The 18,042-nt window shown below is 60.6% G+C and overlaps 3 protein-coding genes across 4 annotated transcripts; all 3 read right to left on the reverse strand.

Annotated features, from left to right (window-relative positions):
• Window positions 1-1,575: 1,575 nt before the first annotated feature.
• On the reverse strand, window positions 1,576-9,461 carry SLC25A14 (solute carrier family 25 member 14). 2 transcript variants are annotated; one of them, XM_054839292.1, is made up of 9 exons: window positions 9,158-9,452; window positions 8,940-9,087; window positions 8,211-8,305; window positions 6,546-6,631; window positions 5,751-5,846; window positions 4,477-4,601; window positions 3,266-3,401; window positions 2,793-2,873; window positions 1,576-2,035 (listed from the first exon to the last, which is right to left on the reverse strand). In XM_054839292.1, the coding sequence occupies exons 1-9, from the start codon at window positions 9,219-9,221 to the stop codon at window positions 1,994-1,996; spliced, it is 873 nt and encodes a 290-aa protein (XP_054695267.1). In that variant the 5' UTR covers window positions 9,222-9,452; the 3' UTR covers window positions 1,576-1,993. The 2 variants fall into 2 exon arrangements, 1 of the variants encoding a protein (XP_054695267.1); XR_008578941.1 differs by lacking the exons at window positions 1,576-2,035; window positions 2,793-2,873 and adding an exon at window positions 3,719-3,924 and having other exon boundaries at window positions 3,269-3,401; window positions 9,158-9,461.
• A 135-nt stretch (window positions 9,462-9,596) lies between these two features.
• Window positions 9,597-13,201, reverse strand: RBMX2 (RNA binding motif protein X-linked 2). The gene is made up of 6 exons (XM_054839291.1): window positions 13,169-13,201; window positions 12,976-13,091; window positions 12,836-12,887; window positions 12,633-12,762; window positions 12,297-12,477; window positions 9,597-10,574 (listed from the first exon to the last, which is right to left on the reverse strand). The coding sequence occupies exons 1-6, from the start codon at window positions 13,171-13,173 to the stop codon at window positions 10,126-10,128; spliced, it is 933 nt and encodes a 310-aa protein (XP_054695266.1). The 5' UTR covers window positions 13,174-13,201; the 3' UTR covers window positions 9,597-10,125.
• Window positions 13,202-13,429: 228 nt separating this feature from the next.
• RAB33A (RAB33A, member RAS oncogene family) lies at window positions 13,430-17,289 on the reverse strand. Its single transcript, XM_054839293.1, has 2 exons — window positions 16,965-17,289; window positions 13,430-13,958 (listed from the first exon to the last, which is right to left on the reverse strand). Exons 1-2 carry the CDS (start codon window positions 17,184-17,186, stop codon window positions 13,503-13,505), a joined length of 678 nt encoding a protein of 225 aa, XP_054695268.1. The 5' UTR covers window positions 17,187-17,289; the 3' UTR covers window positions 13,430-13,502.
• Between the last annotated feature and the right edge of the window lie 753 nt (window positions 17,290-18,042).

Below are 18,042 nucleotides of genomic sequence, written 5' to 3' on the forward strand. Positions count from 1 at the left end.
CCCAGCAAAAGACTAATCTTCTGCCACCCGAGAAACCCCGAGTGACCCAGCTTTTCCTCCCTGCAGAGGCGAGGTGCTCTGGGGACGAAGGGCTTTGTGACCACCTTCGGGGAGCAGCTGGCACGGCCCCGAGGCGAGCTGACAACCGGCCGTCCCCGTGCCATCACGCCCGCAGCGATCGGCACCGCCGAAGGTGTACCCGCAGCTACCATCGACAAAGCGGGGCAGAGTGACACGGGGCAGCGTTTACGACAGCCAGTGCAATCAAAGCTCCGATAAGGGACGTTTCCGGGGCCAGGGACCACTCAGGCGAGCGGAAGGAACGTCTCCAGAGCCATCCGGGGCGGCTGGTCCAGCGGGAGGAAGGAGAGGGGAAAGAGCAGCCCCTCACCAGCTCCTCGGAGCTGAGAGATGCAAAGAGCTGAGCAGCCGCAGGGACTCCTCCAGCACTGCTGAGGAGCTCCCGGGGTAGCAACTGCAAATACAAAGAACTCTCAGAGGATCAGTCCAAAAATCAACACCAGCAGCAGCATCCCACAGAAGAAACAGCTCCAGAACCAAAGTTACAGAAACGCTGAAGAAAACCAGAAGAACGTTAACAAACTGCCGTTAAAATACATCTCTCAGACTCGCGTTCATCCACCACATAAGTATTTACTTATTCGTAATATTCAGGAATCCTCTTGAAGAGTAAAGCCAGGCGAGGCATACGAACCTCGTCCACTGTCAGTGCGCTGCTCCCCATTTCTGGTGGCCCGTGCGTACGGTTAACCCTGAAAACGATGCTCCCGGTGGCCCCGCGCTCACCCCCCGTCCAAGGCACGGTTTAAGTCCCAGAGCTGACTGGAGTCACCTTCCTCATGCAGGCGGCTGGTACAAGGCAGCTACGCCTCTGCAAAACCACAGCAACCGTTCTCTCCCGTTTGGCCGGGCAGGATGTGGCCGAACGTCCCTCGTGCAATTTGCACGGCGAGAATCTCAGCTCGCAGCGCTCCCAGACGGGAACCGCTGCTGCGTGCCCCAAGGGACCTTCATCCAAACTAAAGCCACCCCATAAAGAGGAAAGGGAGTAGGAACGGAAGAGCTGTTTGCTTTCACAGCCACGCGTTTAAAATACAAACAAACAAACCCCACAAAACCCAGAAAAGGATGACCAAAATACCCTGCTCAATGTTCTGCTTAGCACTAGCAATGTTAGAGCCACCATTTTAAAGTAGTGGGACATCCGAGTTCAGCTTTAAATCACATTTAAATCACATTACCTTGCTTTACAAAGGACGTAAGCAGAAATAATGTAAGCAGTAAGGTTAAGAGACTGAGGTTTTGCAAAACTGAGTGCAACACTACAATTTTCTGACACTGACAATTAAACTTTGTTTTTAGAAACATTTCTATTTTAATGAATCCTAAAGATTGCTTTTATATATATATATTTGGGGAAAAAAATAGATAGATAGACAGACAGACAGATAGATAGAGTGCTGAAATAACAGCTTCTGTTCCCTCCAAGGGCAGACACAGCATCTGCTCTGGAATGTACCTGTAGTAAATCTGCATGAACACAAACTCAAGCCATCCGGTCAATAAATAATTTAATGAGGTTACAGTTCTGCAAGGAATCCCGACAGCACCCCTCCCCGGCCTCCAGCCCCGCCGGCACGGCAGACGAACGCACACGAGCCAAACAACGAGCTGCCCCAAAAGGCCAGGGATCACGCCGATCTTCACAGAAGATATTGCTTCAGGCCCAGACACTTGCACACTGTGAATACTTGCCTCCGCGTGGAAAAAACATGCAGCACCTGCCATCAGCCTCCCGGTTACGCTTCGGCCAGCTCACGCTCCAGGGACCATGCATTCGGGGGAGTGGGAGAGCCCAGACCCACAGGTACCGGAACATCAAAACATGGGGATGGAGAAATGAAGAGGAAGGCTGCAGCAGAGCGCTCTGCTGCACGTCTTGAAGATGACTCTTGTGGAATGAAGCCAGCTGTCAGAATGGAAGTCGCTTCAACTGCTCGTACGTGATAAAAAACTGAAGGGAACGTCAAGGAATCGGGCCAAATACGTGAGGCAGCTGCACCCAGGCTGTGCCTGGCACGGCAAGGCGGGCAAAGCACCAGCAGCGCAGCCGAAGGCCAACGCGCAGAAGCCGCTCTTCCAGGCAGCACGAACTGACCTGCGCGGGTAGAAGAGCTGTGGACGGGAGCCACCAGGAGAGGGAAGAGACCGACCCAGAAGCAAGCTGGCCCAGGCTTGCCCGGAGCGCTGAGAAAGGGAGGTGGCTCTAGCCCCAGACTGGGACTTCTTTAAAATAAATTACGCGCGCGGTTTTGGAGGGCAAGAAGGATCTAGCGCAGCAGCACAGCAGCGCTGGTTCTGCAGAGCAGAACCCACCTCAGAGCAGCAGAACGTTCCCCAGGCTTCCCTCACGAAACAGGAGCCGATCCAGAAAACGCAGCACCTGCAGGAGCTCGGGCCAAAGGGAAAGCCTCAAGCCGAGCGCTGGAGAGCACTCGCTGCACAGGAAACAGCCATGCTGCTGCGCTGCGGTCCCTGCACTGGTCTCTACAGAGCTGTTCGAAGCCGCAGCCACAGCCACAGGCATTTTTTGACACTTGAACCAGCAGCAGCCACGTCACAGCTTACGCCTGCCCAAGGAGTCCGCTTTGGGCTGCCGCAGGGAGGACAGAGGGGCCACATCCAGGTGTCTGCTCCGCACTTCCCTCCACAGCTTGGTTTTCCCCTGCCTGTCCGTACCCACGACCTCCCAGCAGCACAGTGAAGGATACAATGATGTTCCAGGGACCGAGCCGAAGCCAGTTGGGCCAGAAGCCTTTATAGAGCGCAAAGAAGCCCTCGCTCTTCCAGGTCTGGGAAGAGAGAAGAGACGGGTCAATTACGAGACGCACAGGTCCACGCTCTGCCCATCGCCCTAACGCCACGTGCGACATAAGGGACCTTTACAGTGGCTGTGGTAAGCAGACAGGCCAGTGGAGATGCAGTTGTGTGAGGCGTCGCTTACAGTACATGACCCTAATCAAACTGCATCACTGACAAAGTTTTGTCCCGCAAGGCTGGGAGGATGCTCACGCTGATGGCAACCTCAGGAAGGCGACTCCAGGCCCTTCTCTGCTTTGTCCGAAACGCTCACTGACAAGTTCTGTCGCTGTAGAACCTAACTGCTCGCACCAGCAGCGTGTGGTGGCGGAACCCAGCCAGCCTCCTAAGGACAGGGATTCGCGCGCCCCTCTCGCCCCCTTACCTTCACGAGGCCATCCAGCGTGCCCTTATAGAGCTCCGTGCTGCCCACTATTGCCCGCTGGTTCATCATCCGTGTCCGCACCACGTCCACAGGGTTGGAGGCAATGGCCCCCGCCAGCCCACACGTAAAACTGGAACTGTATGCACACCAACACAGGAGAGAGGAACAGCTCTGAACACGGCCGTTCCGGCTCAGGCCTCCACACGAGCACAAGGGAGCCCCTCTCACTGGCTTTTACCAAAGGCATTTAGCAATAAACATCAGCTGCACTACCGGCCCCAGCCAGAAAGCCGGCAGCAGCAGGAGCCGTACCCCTGGGGACCCCAGAGCTCGGGGAAGGGAAGCGCTCAGCTCTGTCTAACCAAGACCCTCGTCAGAGCCCGCTGCGGGGTCTCCCCGGGGGCAGCCTGCAGTCCTGCAAGTGTCTCCGGGTGCTGTCAAGGTGACACAGACCTGAAGGCAGCCTCTTGGAAGCGCACATCCTTCTCACCAGAGCAAACATTTCTTCGGGGCGGGGAAGGAGGGAGGAAGACCAAAGGCAGCAAGAGGGAGCATGCGGCTGCTAGTCTCCTCCCTCCACGTATGGTCTAGTGCTTGTCACCTTCAGCCCAGAGCAGGCAAACCCAACAGAAGCACTGCAGCACCTCCAGCTAAAGTGTCTGCCAGAAGAACAGGAAAATGGAGGTGAAAAAAGACCTTGGGAGGTCTCTAACCCACCCCCTGCTCAGAGCAGGCTGACTTCACATCTCGGTCAGATTGCTCAGGGTCTTGTCAGCTTTGCAAGCCTCTGTTCATCTCACAGCGCTCTCACAGCAGCGGCTGCAAGCTGACAGCGTCTGTAAGGATGAGGACCTAGGACCAGAGCAGCTCTTTCAACTGATCCCTACACCTGGAACTCCTGCCCTGTCCAAACCAGGGCGCAGACTGGGAGCGACAGCACTTCTGGTCAGCAGCGAGCTGAAATCAAGCTGACGCTTCACAGCACCAAAGGATTTCTGCCAGGCTCGTTCTCCAGGGAGCTCTCTCTGGGTATGCTTGCTGGTCACCTTGAGCTGCTCCAGGTGACCCAGCAGATCCCTCAGAAGTACCAGGTCTGTTCTCTGCAGCTCCAGAGCTCTATAAACAGGCCTCACCCCAAATCCCACCTCGCTCCTCTGCTTCACACGTCCCTGCCAAGCCTGGAGAGTGCAGCAGCCGCAGTGGATACTCACACGAAGTGGGCAAAGATGGTGTCACCCATCAGGCCCGACAGAATTAAGTGCTTCTTGGTGATGTCGTAGACTGGCAGCTCCACCCCGACCACGATGGCGGCTCTCTGGGCTGTCGGGACAACACCCTGCAGAGCACAAACATCAGTCAGAAGCGCAAACCGCTGCCCGGGGACTGCAGCTAGCACAACGTCTCCCCCAGGTTCCTCTCAGGGGCCTGTTGCTGACCATCTCCCCCGCATCCTCCTTGCCCTACCCTGCAGCTGTAGCTCTTCCGGCAGACCAGCTCACTGTCTCCCAACTTTCCTCCAGAGCTAAGGAGGATTCCTCCGCCCCGGCAGCATCACTCCAGCTACATTAACTACTCCAGCTACATTAACTACACGCTGCTCCTCTCCTCCCCACCACTCGCACGCAGGACTCGGGCTGTAATCCTCTCATCTCCCCCCCACTGAAGAGCACCCACGAGTTTCAGTAGCAGAAAAGATTCTGCCCCACAAGAGCAGCTGACCCAGTGACTCGGCACGCTGCTGGATAACTGAGCGTATGGAAGGCTTGCAATGGAAGGACAGAGTGAGGCTCTCTAACAGAAGCCGAGGAGCCACTGCTAAAATCCAAACAGTAAGGCTGGAGCACTGGTAACTCTCACCTGCCTTCAAGGCCCAGAGCCTCACATCACCAGCTTCCCCAAAAGCCACCACTCTGTCCTCCTCTTTGCACACTCAGGGCACAAGTTTCAAGGGGGCTAAGACTGGGTAGGTGGGGACACTGGGCAAATTTGTCCCTCGGGAACTTCAGAAAGTTACTGTATGTCATTAGCGTCTCTCAGGGTACTTGGAAGAATTCCTCTTCCTCCACGTGAGGAGGTGCTCAGCCGCGCATAGCCAGAGGCAGGTGAATCGCCCCGCTCCCTCGTGCAGGGTCACCTCCGGTTGCCTCCAAGACACCCCAGGCCGAGCATCCTTCCTCAGGCAGAGCACGGAGAGGATCCAGCCCCCAGCGCTGGCCCATCCAAGGGACACTCCTGTATTTGAAACTTTACGCGCACCGGCTTCGGTCCTGGAAACCAGGACTGCCAGGCCCAGCGCCGGCGCTGCCGTAGCACAGACCCAATCTCTGCCACAGGCGTGCTTCTGCGTGCCCAGTAACCAGCAGCAGAACTTTGCTACTACCCTTGGTTCACAGTTCTCTGCAGGAGCAGCACCTGGGTGTAGCAAACGGGTTGAGGAAGCTGTTAGTTCTGCTACTAGTGGGGGGTTCCAGCAGCTGGCACTCACCCTCCAGAGGCCTCGGGTACCCTCCTGCTGGTAGATGTCGATGAAGCTGCCGATCATGCCACCCTGGAATAAACTGCCTTGCGCCTGCATTCGGATCTGAAAGAAACGTGAGAGCCAGCGGGACGACATCAGCGCCTGCCCAGCAGGGCAGATACACCGGCTCGGTGGTCCTCCCGGGAGAAAGAACGGAGCAGCTCGGAGCAGACACCGCCATCCATGTGCCCTCCCCCTGCAAAGCACATGGCAAACGGGGACAGCAGGCCGGGAGCGGGGACGGCCACGGGGCAGAAGCACAGCGCAAAGCTCAGACAGGATGGAGAGGTGATGGGCAGGGCCCTCCCACTCTGAAAGCAGTCTGAGAAGGTTGATCTACACAGGGAGAAGCATGGGAACGTTCTCCAGGCTCTTTGCCTGACCCCAGTAACCCCACAGTAGGGAACGGAGGGGACCAGGCGGTCCCCACTGGACTCCGGTCACTCCACTAACAGGTGGGACGTTGCGGCAGCACAGTGACCGCAGGGCAAGGAGCCGAGAAGGTCTGATGAACAGCTGGCTACCACCCCGCTCGCGTTACCCAGTTCAGAAAACACAGCCCCCACCCCTTGCCATAACAGATTTCATGATTTTTAAGAGCTGCGTCTTTAAAAATCTGTTTATTGCTCCCGACTCCTGTTCCTGTTCATAAAACGCCCAAACCAGCAGACCCAATGCCAGCAGTGGCTCAGAGAGCACCTCAGTTTCTGCACGTCAAACCCCAGCCAGCCAGGAGCTGTCCCTGGCCAGGCACACTCTTACCTTCAGCACATCTGTCGGATTGGCAATCGCAGAGGAGATCACCCCTGAAACCACTCCGCAGATCACATTGATTAGCAACGTCTCATCTGCAATCAAGAAAAGAAAGTCAGATCCTAAGCATCCAAAGAGAAGCTGCGCAGATTGTACTGAACAAGCAAGAAGCTCTGGGAGGAGCGGAGAAGCTGAGATCGCAAATCACGCGGTGGAGTTGCAGAGCAGAGGCTGGCCAGCTGCCGACAGCTCGTGGCAGACCTGTCCCCACGCCTGCCCGAGACAGAAAGCAGCAGCTGAAACGCTCAGCAACACGCTCTCCGAGAGAAGTGGGTCTTACTGACGACTCCAGCCGATCAGACAAGGAAAAGACTGTGATACGTGAACAATTTTTGAACAATTATCTGAGATTTCAGTGTCCAGTGATGTGTTTCTCATGATGGGGACAAGCCAAGACAGAGAGGGACAACCCAACACTTCTCAATGCAGCCTGACACCAATTCGTTTTGATCTGGAGCCCCAGCCGGCCGCACTCAGAATACGCAGCCACCTTGAGAAAACAGGGAACAGGCAACCCAGGCAGAGAACGTTAGATGCAATTAGTTCCAGGGGCGGGTGGAATAATCCAAGACCTCCAGGCCCAGTATTAGGGTGATGGTTACGTTGGGAAAAGGCACGGCCCTTTGCTGGTACTGACCACAACACTTCCCAGAGGAGACCAGGCCACTGGCTGCCCCAGGCCTGTAGGGAGACAAACATTCAGATAACGGTACTCACAACTGGAAACGCCAGAGCAGCAAGCGAGGAGAGGCGTGCGGCCCAGCGTACAGGCACAGAACCACGCACAGGGAGAGGCGTCCCTGGAGAACGGAGCAGCCCCTGGGAAGAAGCTCTGGCGCGCTGCACTTCCCAGTCCTGTCGCTGGCCCGGCCGGCTGCCCGTCCCGCTCTCCCGGGTCGGAAGGGCACTACGGCATTCACTCACGTCACACCAGGGTTTAAAAACACCCGTGCACGGCTTGGTGCTCCTTCAGTGACCACGTACCAGACTCCTGCTGCTCCGCTTTCCAGGCAGGAGCCGCAGAGGCCCTCGCTACCAGAGCTGCATGGGTCAGGAGCATCCAGTGTGTCCTATCCCATCCCATCCCATCCCATCCCTGCGGCTGGAGCCAAAGCAAAGGAGCCGGACGGTACAGCTCCTATCCAGATGTGCTGCGTTCAGGCACAAGGACTGAAAGGCTCCAGCGGGGAGACAGGACGGACGTGCTACTGAAGCTTTCAATCCACGTAACCCATCTGAGGTACAGATGGGACACAATGTCTTCCCTGAGACTAATCAGGAGAGATGAGCCTGGGTCAACAATGCCTTTTTTTTTTTGGCTCTGACATTGCAAAACCGAGATAAAGGCTGGGGAAAGGACAGGTCTGGCTGGAGGGATGTCCGCCAAGGGACCGTGGGCAGTGCCAAGCACGGCAAGATGCACATCCGTACGGGAACCTAACCTCACGATCACCGCACAGACCAAACCAGAGTGCAAAGTACCAAGAACTCCGTTTCTGTGGGAATCTATAGCTGGGAAGGACAGAGACAGGAACAAGCGAAACCGCACAGCACAGAGAGCGCGAGATTCCACACTGCACCTCCGGTGGGACCGACACGTTTACGGACACTGACCTTCCATCCGATCCACAAACAGCCGCTTCAAGCTCTGGTAGATGCCGATCTTTATGGTGCCGTAGGACGCCTGTCTCAGCAGCGCGGGGGCGATCCTGCGTGGGGAACAAATGAAGCTGCTGAAGCCTGCCTGCGCGGAGGGCCCAGCACCGCCGCTGCCCATCGGCCCCAAACCGTACGGCGCAGAGCTCCGGCCCGGCACCCAGGAGAACCCCAGGGGCCCGAGAAACACCTCGCGTTGCCCCCACACACACCCACGCAAGTCCTCGCTCCCTGCCTCGGGAAAACCAGGAATCTCCAGGCTGCAGAGCAGCACCGCCGGCCCCCTGCTCTGTCTGCGGGAATTGGGGCCGGCTGGGGGTCCGGGGGAAAGGAGGGGGGCAGCGGGGGGCCCGGGGCAGAGGAGGGACCCCGGGGGAAGGGAGAGGGGTAGTGGGGGGCCCGGGGCATCGGGGGGCCTGGGGCGGAGGAGGGACCCCAGGGGAAGGGAGGGGGGGCCCCGGGGCGGAGGAGGGGCCCCGGGGGAAGGGAGGGGGGCAGCGGGGGGCCCGGGGCGGAGCAAGGACCCCGGGGGAAGGGAGGGGGGGCCCCGGGGGGGAGCAGGGGCCCCGGGGGAAGGGAAGGGGGGCCTGGGGCGGAGGAGGGACCCCAGGGGAAGGGAAGGGGGGGCCCCGGGGCGGAGCAGGGGCCCCGGGGGAAGGGAGGGGGCCGGTCCCGTCCGGCGCTTACCCCGAGTAGAGGGCCCGGCCGCCCTCCTCACGGCAGATACGGAAGAGAGCGTGGAACATGCCGCGGTACCGGACCTCGCGGAACCGCGCATCGGCGCTCTGGCCCTGCACCTGCAGGCGCGTCTTGGTGAGGTCCACGGGGAAGGTGCCTGCGGGGACAGCGGCCGTCAGCGCCCCGCCCGCCCCCAGCCCCGGCCCCGGCCCCGGCCCCAACCTCACCGAACTCGGCCACAATGGAGGCGAGCCCGCCGTACACGAAGGGTTTCCAGTTCAGCGCGGACATGGCATGGCGGGGCCGGCGGCGCACCGGGCCGCACACCTGCCTCGCCGCTGCGCGCCCACCCGGAACCGGAAAGGCGGGGCGGAGCGCCCCCTACCGGGCTCCCCGCAGCACCGGGGGCGGGAGCAGCACGTGCCCCGCCCTCGGGACCCCGCAAACGGCACCGGCCGGGCCCAGCCCCCGCCGCTCGGCGGCAAAACCCGAGGCAGACGGCTCCCAGGAACGGGGCCTCTCCGGAGGTGGTGTTCCCCGCCGCAGCCAGAGCCGGTTAACCACATCCCTCCCCCTGTCGCGACATACACCCCCCCCCCCCCCGCCCCGCAGCCATCGCCCCCCCCGCCCCGTTTTCAGGTGAACTCAGCCCAAGAAAAACGCACGTTGCGGTAGGAGGAACGCCGCGCCCAGGGCTGGCTGCTGGCTCACGGGTGACTTTATTAAGAGGCGTTTAAACCCGCCGCCAGTCCATAGCCCCGCGGCAGCAGCGCTCGGGGTCCCTCCCAGCCCCAGGAGAGGCGCTGGGAGGGGCCCTCAGGACCCAAATTTGGTGCATGAAGCCGACGAGGCACCCATGGGTCTCTCCCTGCAGCACGAGAGAGGGACACCCGCACAGGGGCTGGGCAGTTTTGGGAAGGAGAGCATCCTGCCGCTCCCAGCGACCGCCCACATGCCGCAGCGTCCCGGCACACCTGCGAGTCCATCGCTGCGAGAAGGGCCAAGGGGGGCAACAAAACTCGCATCCCGCTCTGCAGCACAGGCAGGAAGGAGCCCTGGCCAAGGATGGAATGAGAAACCACGTGGAAGCCGTTGGAGGTGAGCGTCCAGCCACGGCACCCCCCAGGGAGGCTCAGAGCAGGTTTTTGGGTGGGCTGGGGGCCGCACTCAGCCCCTGGAGTGCTCACCCCAGGGCTCAGCAGCGGCTGGAGCCCCTCGCGGAGCCCCGCTCCCTGTGCCTGGGATGGGGCTCCCTGCCGTGCTCCCAGCGCTCCCGGGATCTGCCCCCCTCGGGACACTCTTCTCGCCGGCTGCCGTGCCCGTCGCCCTTCCTGCCAGCCTCCTCCCTCTTCTCCCGCTCTTCCCACAAACCACTCTGTCCCCTCTGGTCCTGGCAGCTCTTTTCCCCTCTTCTCTCCGAAGGCCTCTGGTGCCGCCGCTCCTCCTCTTCTCGCTGCGTCCTGCTCACAGGCTTCCTGTCGGAGCCCTTCCAGGGCTGCTGGCTCCCGCTGGCGTAGCGCTCGTAGCCAGGGTCCTCCTTCTCCTTCTTAATCTTGATTCTGGGGTGCGCCTCCTCTGCGGACACCGCCCTCTTCGCGGCCTGCGAGCTCTGCTTCTGCCGCTCCTGCCTACTTTTCTCCTTCTCTGAAATACAAGGTTCATCTTTTGGGACAGACAGTCCTGCAAGCATCACCTCAAGACCCCGAGCTCTGCCTAGCCCTGCGACACCTTTCTAACTCCCCTCCCATTTCAAGTTCCCCCCCTCCACCCAAGCTTCCCAGCCTGTTTCCCCTCCCAGAGGGATCCTATTCCACTATTCCTACCCAGTCCCAACATTTTTCTCCTCCAGCTTGAGCCATCTTCCCTCTTTAACACTCGCCATACCATGTTCTGCCCTCAGGCACTTCAACACAGCTTGGAACATCCAGCGCCTTCCTTTCATCCTCTTTCCTCGGAAACATCCATGCAGTAAGAACACCGTGATCCGCTCTGTGGAAGTTCTCCCCTCCAGACCCAACAATTCTTTCCCCTCTCCACTCTCCTCTGCCTCTCTCATTTTTGCGCATCTCCTCGGCGCTCTGGAGCAACGTCCTGTCCCCACCCCTAGTTTTCCTGCCTATTTTCTTTCCTCCAACCCTTCTCTCAAACTAGTGCTCTACCCTGACTGACATACCCCTCCGCCCCACGCTAAGGCCCCACACACCCCATGTCCTCCCCCATGGAACATGGCACTGAGCTCCCCTCTTTGACAGGGGACAGGAGCGCAGTAAGGACAGGTCTCAAACCCCAAACCCCAACAGCGCGAGGGCTCAGCTGTAGCTACAAGACGGCCCCAAATACCTAATACCTGTCTGTCACAGCCAGAACCCAGCTGCAGGAGGGAAGGTTCCTCTGCATGCCACGCTGCTCCAAGCTCTCCGTGCCATGCTGCTCGCGCCACAAGCTCCAAGCCCATTTGGGAACAACGGACATCCTGCCCCGGGGCGAGCACACCTAACCGGCCCAGCCTGGGAGCACAGCCCATCTCAGGTGGGTGCCGCCAGGAAGCCGTTAGCAAGCAGCTCCTGCTGCGAGTCACCGTGTCTAGCACTGCGCTGGCTCTGACAAGTGCAGCTTTTCAACATCTCTACTGCAGAAGTGGGAAAAACCCTCATGGCTTCTTAAAAATCCATCAGTATAGCTGCACAGACTGACACGTTCATTCAGGTTCAATTTGGATGCATTCTACATCTTTCCACTTTCTTCTGGAAGATGTAGAACAACAAATCCTGCTGCATCCGCCGAGGACAGGAGGCATTCAGGCACTTGGAGGGGCTTTTTTAGGTCTGCTTTCATAGAATTGTGGGGGTTGGAAGGGACCTTCAAAGGTCACAGAGTCCAGCCCCACCTACTTTCTTTGACTTCAGTTTCCAGCCACAGAATCTCATCTAAATCTGCTGGTTTTATTTCTATTTGATTCAGTTATCTTGCATTGAAAGACCATTGTGTCATCTATGCATCTACAGCACTCTAGGCCTACAGTAGCAGCATCCAGACTTAAGCCTAAGTGCTTTTCCTAAGCCTTCCCCCTCCCTGTCCCCTGCAGTAAGCCTGCAGCCTGGCAGGCTTTTTTCCAGGAAAAGTGCTATTATTGTCTGCAAGATACAGCCCTTCAGAGGCTGGGGAGGACATTCACAGGTAAGAGCTAAATACAGGTGCTCAGAGACTCCTCGGGAGATCACGAAGTAAAGCCTGGACATGAGGGCTGGGGCTCCTTTGAAGAGCAGGCCCGTCCTTGGTCTTTCCCGAGCAAAGGGCCCCTGCGAGGCTGAGGGCTCTGTGCAGACCCTCCCACCTGGGGTCAAGACCGCCAGGAACACACCTCACCTTTCTGCTTTTTTACGGGCACATCATCATCTTCCGACAGGGAATCCGATGACGTATGAGGTGGCGTTTTAACTCCACAACCCTTTGCATGGAGGGCTTTTGTGACTTCGTCTAAGTCATCGGAGTCTTTGGGGGGCCGATAGTTGGCCACATGATCCACTCGAATCGTCCTTCCTTTGATCTACGAGAGGAGTCGTGCTGTTAGCAAAGGCACGGACCGGCTCCCCAGGCGCTGCAGGTCGCCAGCGACCCGTGCTGCCCAGGCTCCCGTTTGACACGAGGCAGCATCTCGGGAGCCACGGCAGGCAGGATTGCGGCCCAGGCTGCTTCACTCACCTTGATCCCATTGAAGTTGTCAACAGCGAGAATGGTGCTCCTCTGGTCCTCATAGCACAGAAAGCAGAAGCCTTTGGACTTTCCGGTCTTCTTGTCCCGCACCAGGTTAATGTTGACGACCTCCCCGTACCTGCAACACACTCTTAGCACCCGAGGCAGCAGCGGGGGCACGGCGGGCCGGGGGGGGGGGCTGCGACACTTACTGCGAGAACACGCAGATGACATCCCCCTCGGTCAGCTCGTAGTGCAGCCCGCCTGCGGGGAGAGGGAGAGGAGGGAAGGGGGCACCGGCACGGCGCAGGCCCGGCCCCACCACCCCCGCCGGGCCGGGCCCGGCCCATACCGACGAAGATCCAGGCGCTGTCCTTGTACTCCGCGTGCCACGAGACCGCCTCCTGCACGCCCAGCTCCGCCTCCCGCGCGTTCAGCTCGTTGATCAGCTTCACCTTCGTCAGGGGGCTGAGGGCGAGGGCACCGTCAGCACCGGGAGCGGACCGGAGCGGCCGGGCCTCCCCTCCCGCCCCCCGGAGACCTACTTCATGGTGGCGCCGCCTCACACTGCGCATGCGCCCGCCGCCGCGCATGCGCACCGCCCTCCGCCCCCCGAGGCGGGCCGGACCGAGCCGAGCGTATCCGAGGCGGGCCGAGTGTATCCGAGGCGGATCGGACCAAACCGAGCGGGGCCGGGCCGAGCCGAGCTTATCCGAGGCGGGCCGAGTTTATCCGAGGCGGGCCGGACCAAACCGAGCTTATCCGAGGCGGGCCGGACCGAGCCGAGCGGGGCCGGACCGAGCAAAGCAACACCCAGAGCTGACTGGAGCCGCAGAGACTTTATTGGGGTGACCGTGACAGAGGGCGGCGGAGCCCCGCTCAGCACGGGCAGGAGTTTTTACCGTTGGCGTCGTGCGATGGCTCCAGCCGGCGGGCCTGGCCCGGCCGCCCCTCCAGGTCCCGGCAGAGCAGCGACCGCTGCGCCTTCAGCCGGCAGGCCAGGCACATGAAAATGGCGTCCACGTTCTGGCTCTCCTTAGGGTCCTTGGCCGAGGTCTCAAACAAAAGCATGTTGTGAGCGTCGGCGAACTTCAGGGCCATGCTGGATGGCACTTGGATCAGGTCTTTCAAGTCACACTTGTTCCCAACGAGCACCCTGGGGACAAGGGGGGGCACTGCGTGCCCGTTGCACTCCTCGATCCACATCTTGAGGTTGGTGAAGGACGTCATCTTCGTGACATCGTAAACGAAGACGACGGCATGCACGTTGCGGTAGTAATGCTCTACCATGCTCTTCCGAAACCTCTCTTGGCCAGCCGTGTCCCACACTTGCACCTAAGAAGCGAAGCAGACGAGAAAGAAGGCTACCGGAGCGCCGAGTGTCCAGCCCGAGGCAGGGCCCGGCTTCGGGAGCTCGCTGCCTTGTTGGACCCCCCGCAGCGACACGCAGGGGGTTCTGCTGGCCTGCCTTTGGCCGCAGTGCCACCGCGCCGAGCAGGGCGCAGGCAGGACGAGCCTCGCAGGGAGAGGCAATCTCTTATTAGAGAGCCAGGGTTGATGGATGAGTTACACAAGCTTTTGGGCCTACACTGATGGTGCCCAAGGCTGCGTAGGACAGTGCACACGCTTGTGTAATTCAACCAAGCAAGCCCAGCTCATCTAGTAAGAGAGATCACATCGGCGCTTTCATTCAGGGAGCGCTGCTCCCTGCTTCTGATCCTCTTCCCGATGTGCTTCACCACCATCCCCACCACATAAACAAACCGCACAAAGCACTTCTCATTTCACAAACATTCTCGCACCAGGTCAGGATGTTTGTCCACCTGATCCTACAACATAAAGAATTATGGCGGCAAGGAGCTCTGCCTGGGGATGGGTGAGGAACCAACTGAGAGCGTGCAGACCGGCACGGGTGACAGCGTAGAGGGTGTCTGTTATCGTCTGCCTGACCAGGAAGAACAAGCAGACAAGGTGCTCTGCGGACAGCAGCAGCCTCATGTTTGCAGGCCCTGCTCCTCACGGAGGGCTTCAGCCACCCCAGTAGCTGCTGAAAGGACAACACAGCGGGGCACAAGCAATCCAGGAGGTTGCTGGAGGGCACTGAGGGCAACTCTCTGACCCAAGGGACAGAGCAGCCAGCAAGCTCCTGGCCTGGATGAGCAGTGAGGCGGACTGGAAACTGGCTGAACATCTGGGCCTAGAAGGTGTTGATCAGTGACCCAAAGTCTAGTTGGACACTGGTAACTAGCAGCATACCCCAGGGTCAGTACCAGGCCCAGTCCTGTTCAACATCCTCACTAATGATCTGGATTGGTGGTGCAGACTGCACCCTCAGCATCTGTGCAGATGACGCCACACTGGGAGGAGCGTGGCTAGGGCAGGAGATGGTTGCACTGCCATCCGGAGGGACCTCGACAGGCTGGAGAAATGCACTAACAGGAACCTCACGAAGTTCGGCATGAGAAGCACCAAGTCCTGCCCCCGGGGAGGAACAACTCCAGGCACCGGGACACGTGGGGACGCAGCTGGGCAGAAAAGGGCTCAGGGTCCTGGTGGACACCAGGTTGAACAAGAGCCGGCAGCGTGCCCTTGCAGCAAAGGCGCTGAACGGTATCCTGGGCTGCGTTAACCCTGGAGAAGAGAAGGCTCGGGGCGGGGGGGAATCATACCAATGCCTATAGATACCTGAAGGGAGACTACAAAGGGGATGGAGCCCAGCTTTTTTCAGTGGTGCCCAGTGCCAGGACCAGAGGCCACGGGCACGCACAGAAACACAGGAGGTTCCCTCCGAACCTCAGGAAACACCTTTTGCTGCGAGGGTGACTGGGCGCAGGCTGCCCAGGGACGCTGTGGAGCCTCCACCCCTGGAGATACTCAAAAGCCATCTGGACATGGTCCTGGCAATCAGCTCTGGGGCAGATGAGCTCCAGAGGTCCCTTCCAACCCACACTTTGCCATTAGTCTGTGACTCCAGGAGTTCTCCTGGCCCTTGTAGGTAACGTCTTGAAACCTGGAACTGGCCATTTCCAAGCAAGTGCCTGGGGTTAATCCAAATCGCCCTGTGCCCCACTGAGACAGTGCCTGCCCCAGAGCCTGTCAGAGTGGAAAAACGCTGGCAAAGACGACCCGCTGCTCATTCATTTCCCTGCCGGTGTCTCCTGGGCTGCTCCATCTGGGCAGAGCAGGAGAGGGAGGGTTCCTCCCCACCTCTCACCTCCCCTGTTGGGGTCCCAGAAAAAGGTCCATTTGCTGCACCTCCTCCCACTCCTGCCTGCTGGAGCACAAATAACACCCGAAGGCAGAAAGCCTGGCAACGTTTTTCCGGTAGCGGCAGTGAGATGGGCTCCATGCCAGCCTGCGCTACAGCTTACAGCACACAGCTCCATGGTGTGGGGCAGGCGGGGGAAAAACGAGCACCCCTTCTCTCAAAGGAGGGGGAAGATGTTCACGGTTGGTTTAAAAGCACAACTAAAGTTCTTACCCACTGATAGGAGCTCTAATTTCATTGTGATTAGTCCCTCAACTTTTGATCACCCGTTTGTCAGCAAAACAGCGATATTTGCAGTCACGCACGCAGCCGGCTGTCGGTGCCGATCCACCCAGGCGGGCAGGCCAGGCCAGGCCCGGCTGCAGGCTGTGCTCCCCGGCTGTTTCCTGCCAGCTGCCGCGGATCCGCAGATCTGCTCCGGCACAGCAGCCCGGGCTCGCGGGGCTTGGGCTGATGCGTTCCTCACGGGTGTCACGCTGGCCTTCGTGCACCAAATTCGACCTATTCTAGTCCTGCTGAGATTGCACCCTCCCGGTGCTCGCTGACAGCGGTCCTCAGCGTTAGTATCACAGCTGCCCAGCCCGCTGCAACCAGCTCCCGCGAGCTCCCGGCCCTCCAGCGCAGCCACGGCCAGCCGACCGCCATCTGCTCCCCCAAACACATCGGTCTGCGCGCGGCTCCTTCCCCCCGCGCCCCGCCTGACCCTGACCCCATCTTTCGGTCCGGCTGCTGAAGCCGGAGGCCGCGCTGGCGCTTTGAGGACCCGGTTACGCCGGGTGTCGGGAGAGCAGGACAGCAGCGTTCCACCCGGGCTGTCGTTCTGGGCTGCCCACAGACTCACGCAAACGGCAGAAAACCGCGACGAGGCGGTGGTGGGCTCAGAAAGCGGCTCTGCAACGCGGGCACGGGAAACCTTCCCCCGCCCCCCCGGGCTGGGCCGAGAACAGAGAAGCCCCCGGGAGGCGTTGGGGTGCAAAGAGGCAGCCCCGGGGCGGGGACCGGCTGCCTTCGCTGCCTTCGCTGCCTTCGCTGCCCACCGGCCCGGGGGCGGTGCGGGTGCCGCCACGGCCCACCTTGATGCGCTCCCCCTCGATCTCCACCGTCTTCTCGCGGAAGTCCACGCCGATGGTGGCCTCGGTCTTGTCGGGGAAGGTGCCCCCGCAGAAGCGGAAGGTCAGGCACGTCTTGCCCACGTTGGAGTCCCCGATCACGATGATCTTGAAGATGCGGGTCTGCACGTACGGCTCCAGCGAGGAGTCGGGGCCCGGCGGCCGCCCGCCGCCGCCTGCCGCCATCCCGCGCCGCAGCCGCCGCCGCCGCCTCCGCCTCACCGTCTCATGGGGCCGCGCCGCCCCACGCACCGGCTACGGCACGGTACGGCACGGCCCCGCCCCACGCACCGGCACGGCCCCGCCCCGCGTACCGGCTACGCACTGCATAGCCCCGCCTACCTGCTACGGCACGGCCCCGCCCCGCACACCGGCACGGCCCCGCCCCGCGCACCGGCTCCGGTCTGGCCCCGCTCCGCGCACCGGCTCCGGTACCGCATAGCCCCGGCTACGGCACGGCCGCGCCCCGGCCCCGCCCCCTGGCCCCACCCCGCGCCCCGGCCCCGCCCCACCGGGTGCTGCCGTTCTGGCTGGGCACGAGGCCGCCGAGCCCTGCCGCCGGGCCGGGGACGAACGGCCTCCGCAGCCCCGGGCAGGCTGGGGACCGGCAGGGCAGCAGGCAGCGCCACAGGCCGCGTCCTGGGACAGAGGGACGGACACAGGTGGGAGCGGGGGACAGGACCAGAAACCGGGGACAGAATCATCCGCAGGCTCAAAACCTGCGGGACGCCAACGCGCTCGGTCCCACCGGGGCCAGCGACGCCCCGAAGCCCCTCTGCACCCGGCCTGCAGCCACGGGGCTGCTGCCCTCGGGTTCTGCTAAGGCTGACCGCAGATACCGGGGGGCAGTGGGAGGGAGCAGGGCAGCCAAAGGCTGGGAAGGATTTACGGGAGGTGCCCAAGCGGTCACAACTGCCCCACGGGATCTGCTCAGCTCCCTGCTTCCAGCAGCACTGAAACCAAACCGCGAGGGTGCAATCAACCACCCAGCCGGCGGAAAAGCCTCTTAAAGTTGAGCCTGGCCCTGAAACACATCCCTTCC

The sequence above is a fragment of the Grus americana genome, chromosome 12, assembly GCF_028858705.1.
Source record: "Grus americana isolate bGruAme1 chromosome 12, bGruAme1.mat, whole genome shotgun sequence".
Lineage (NCBI taxonomy): Eukaryota > Metazoa > Chordata > Aves > Gruiformes > Gruidae > Grus > Grus americana.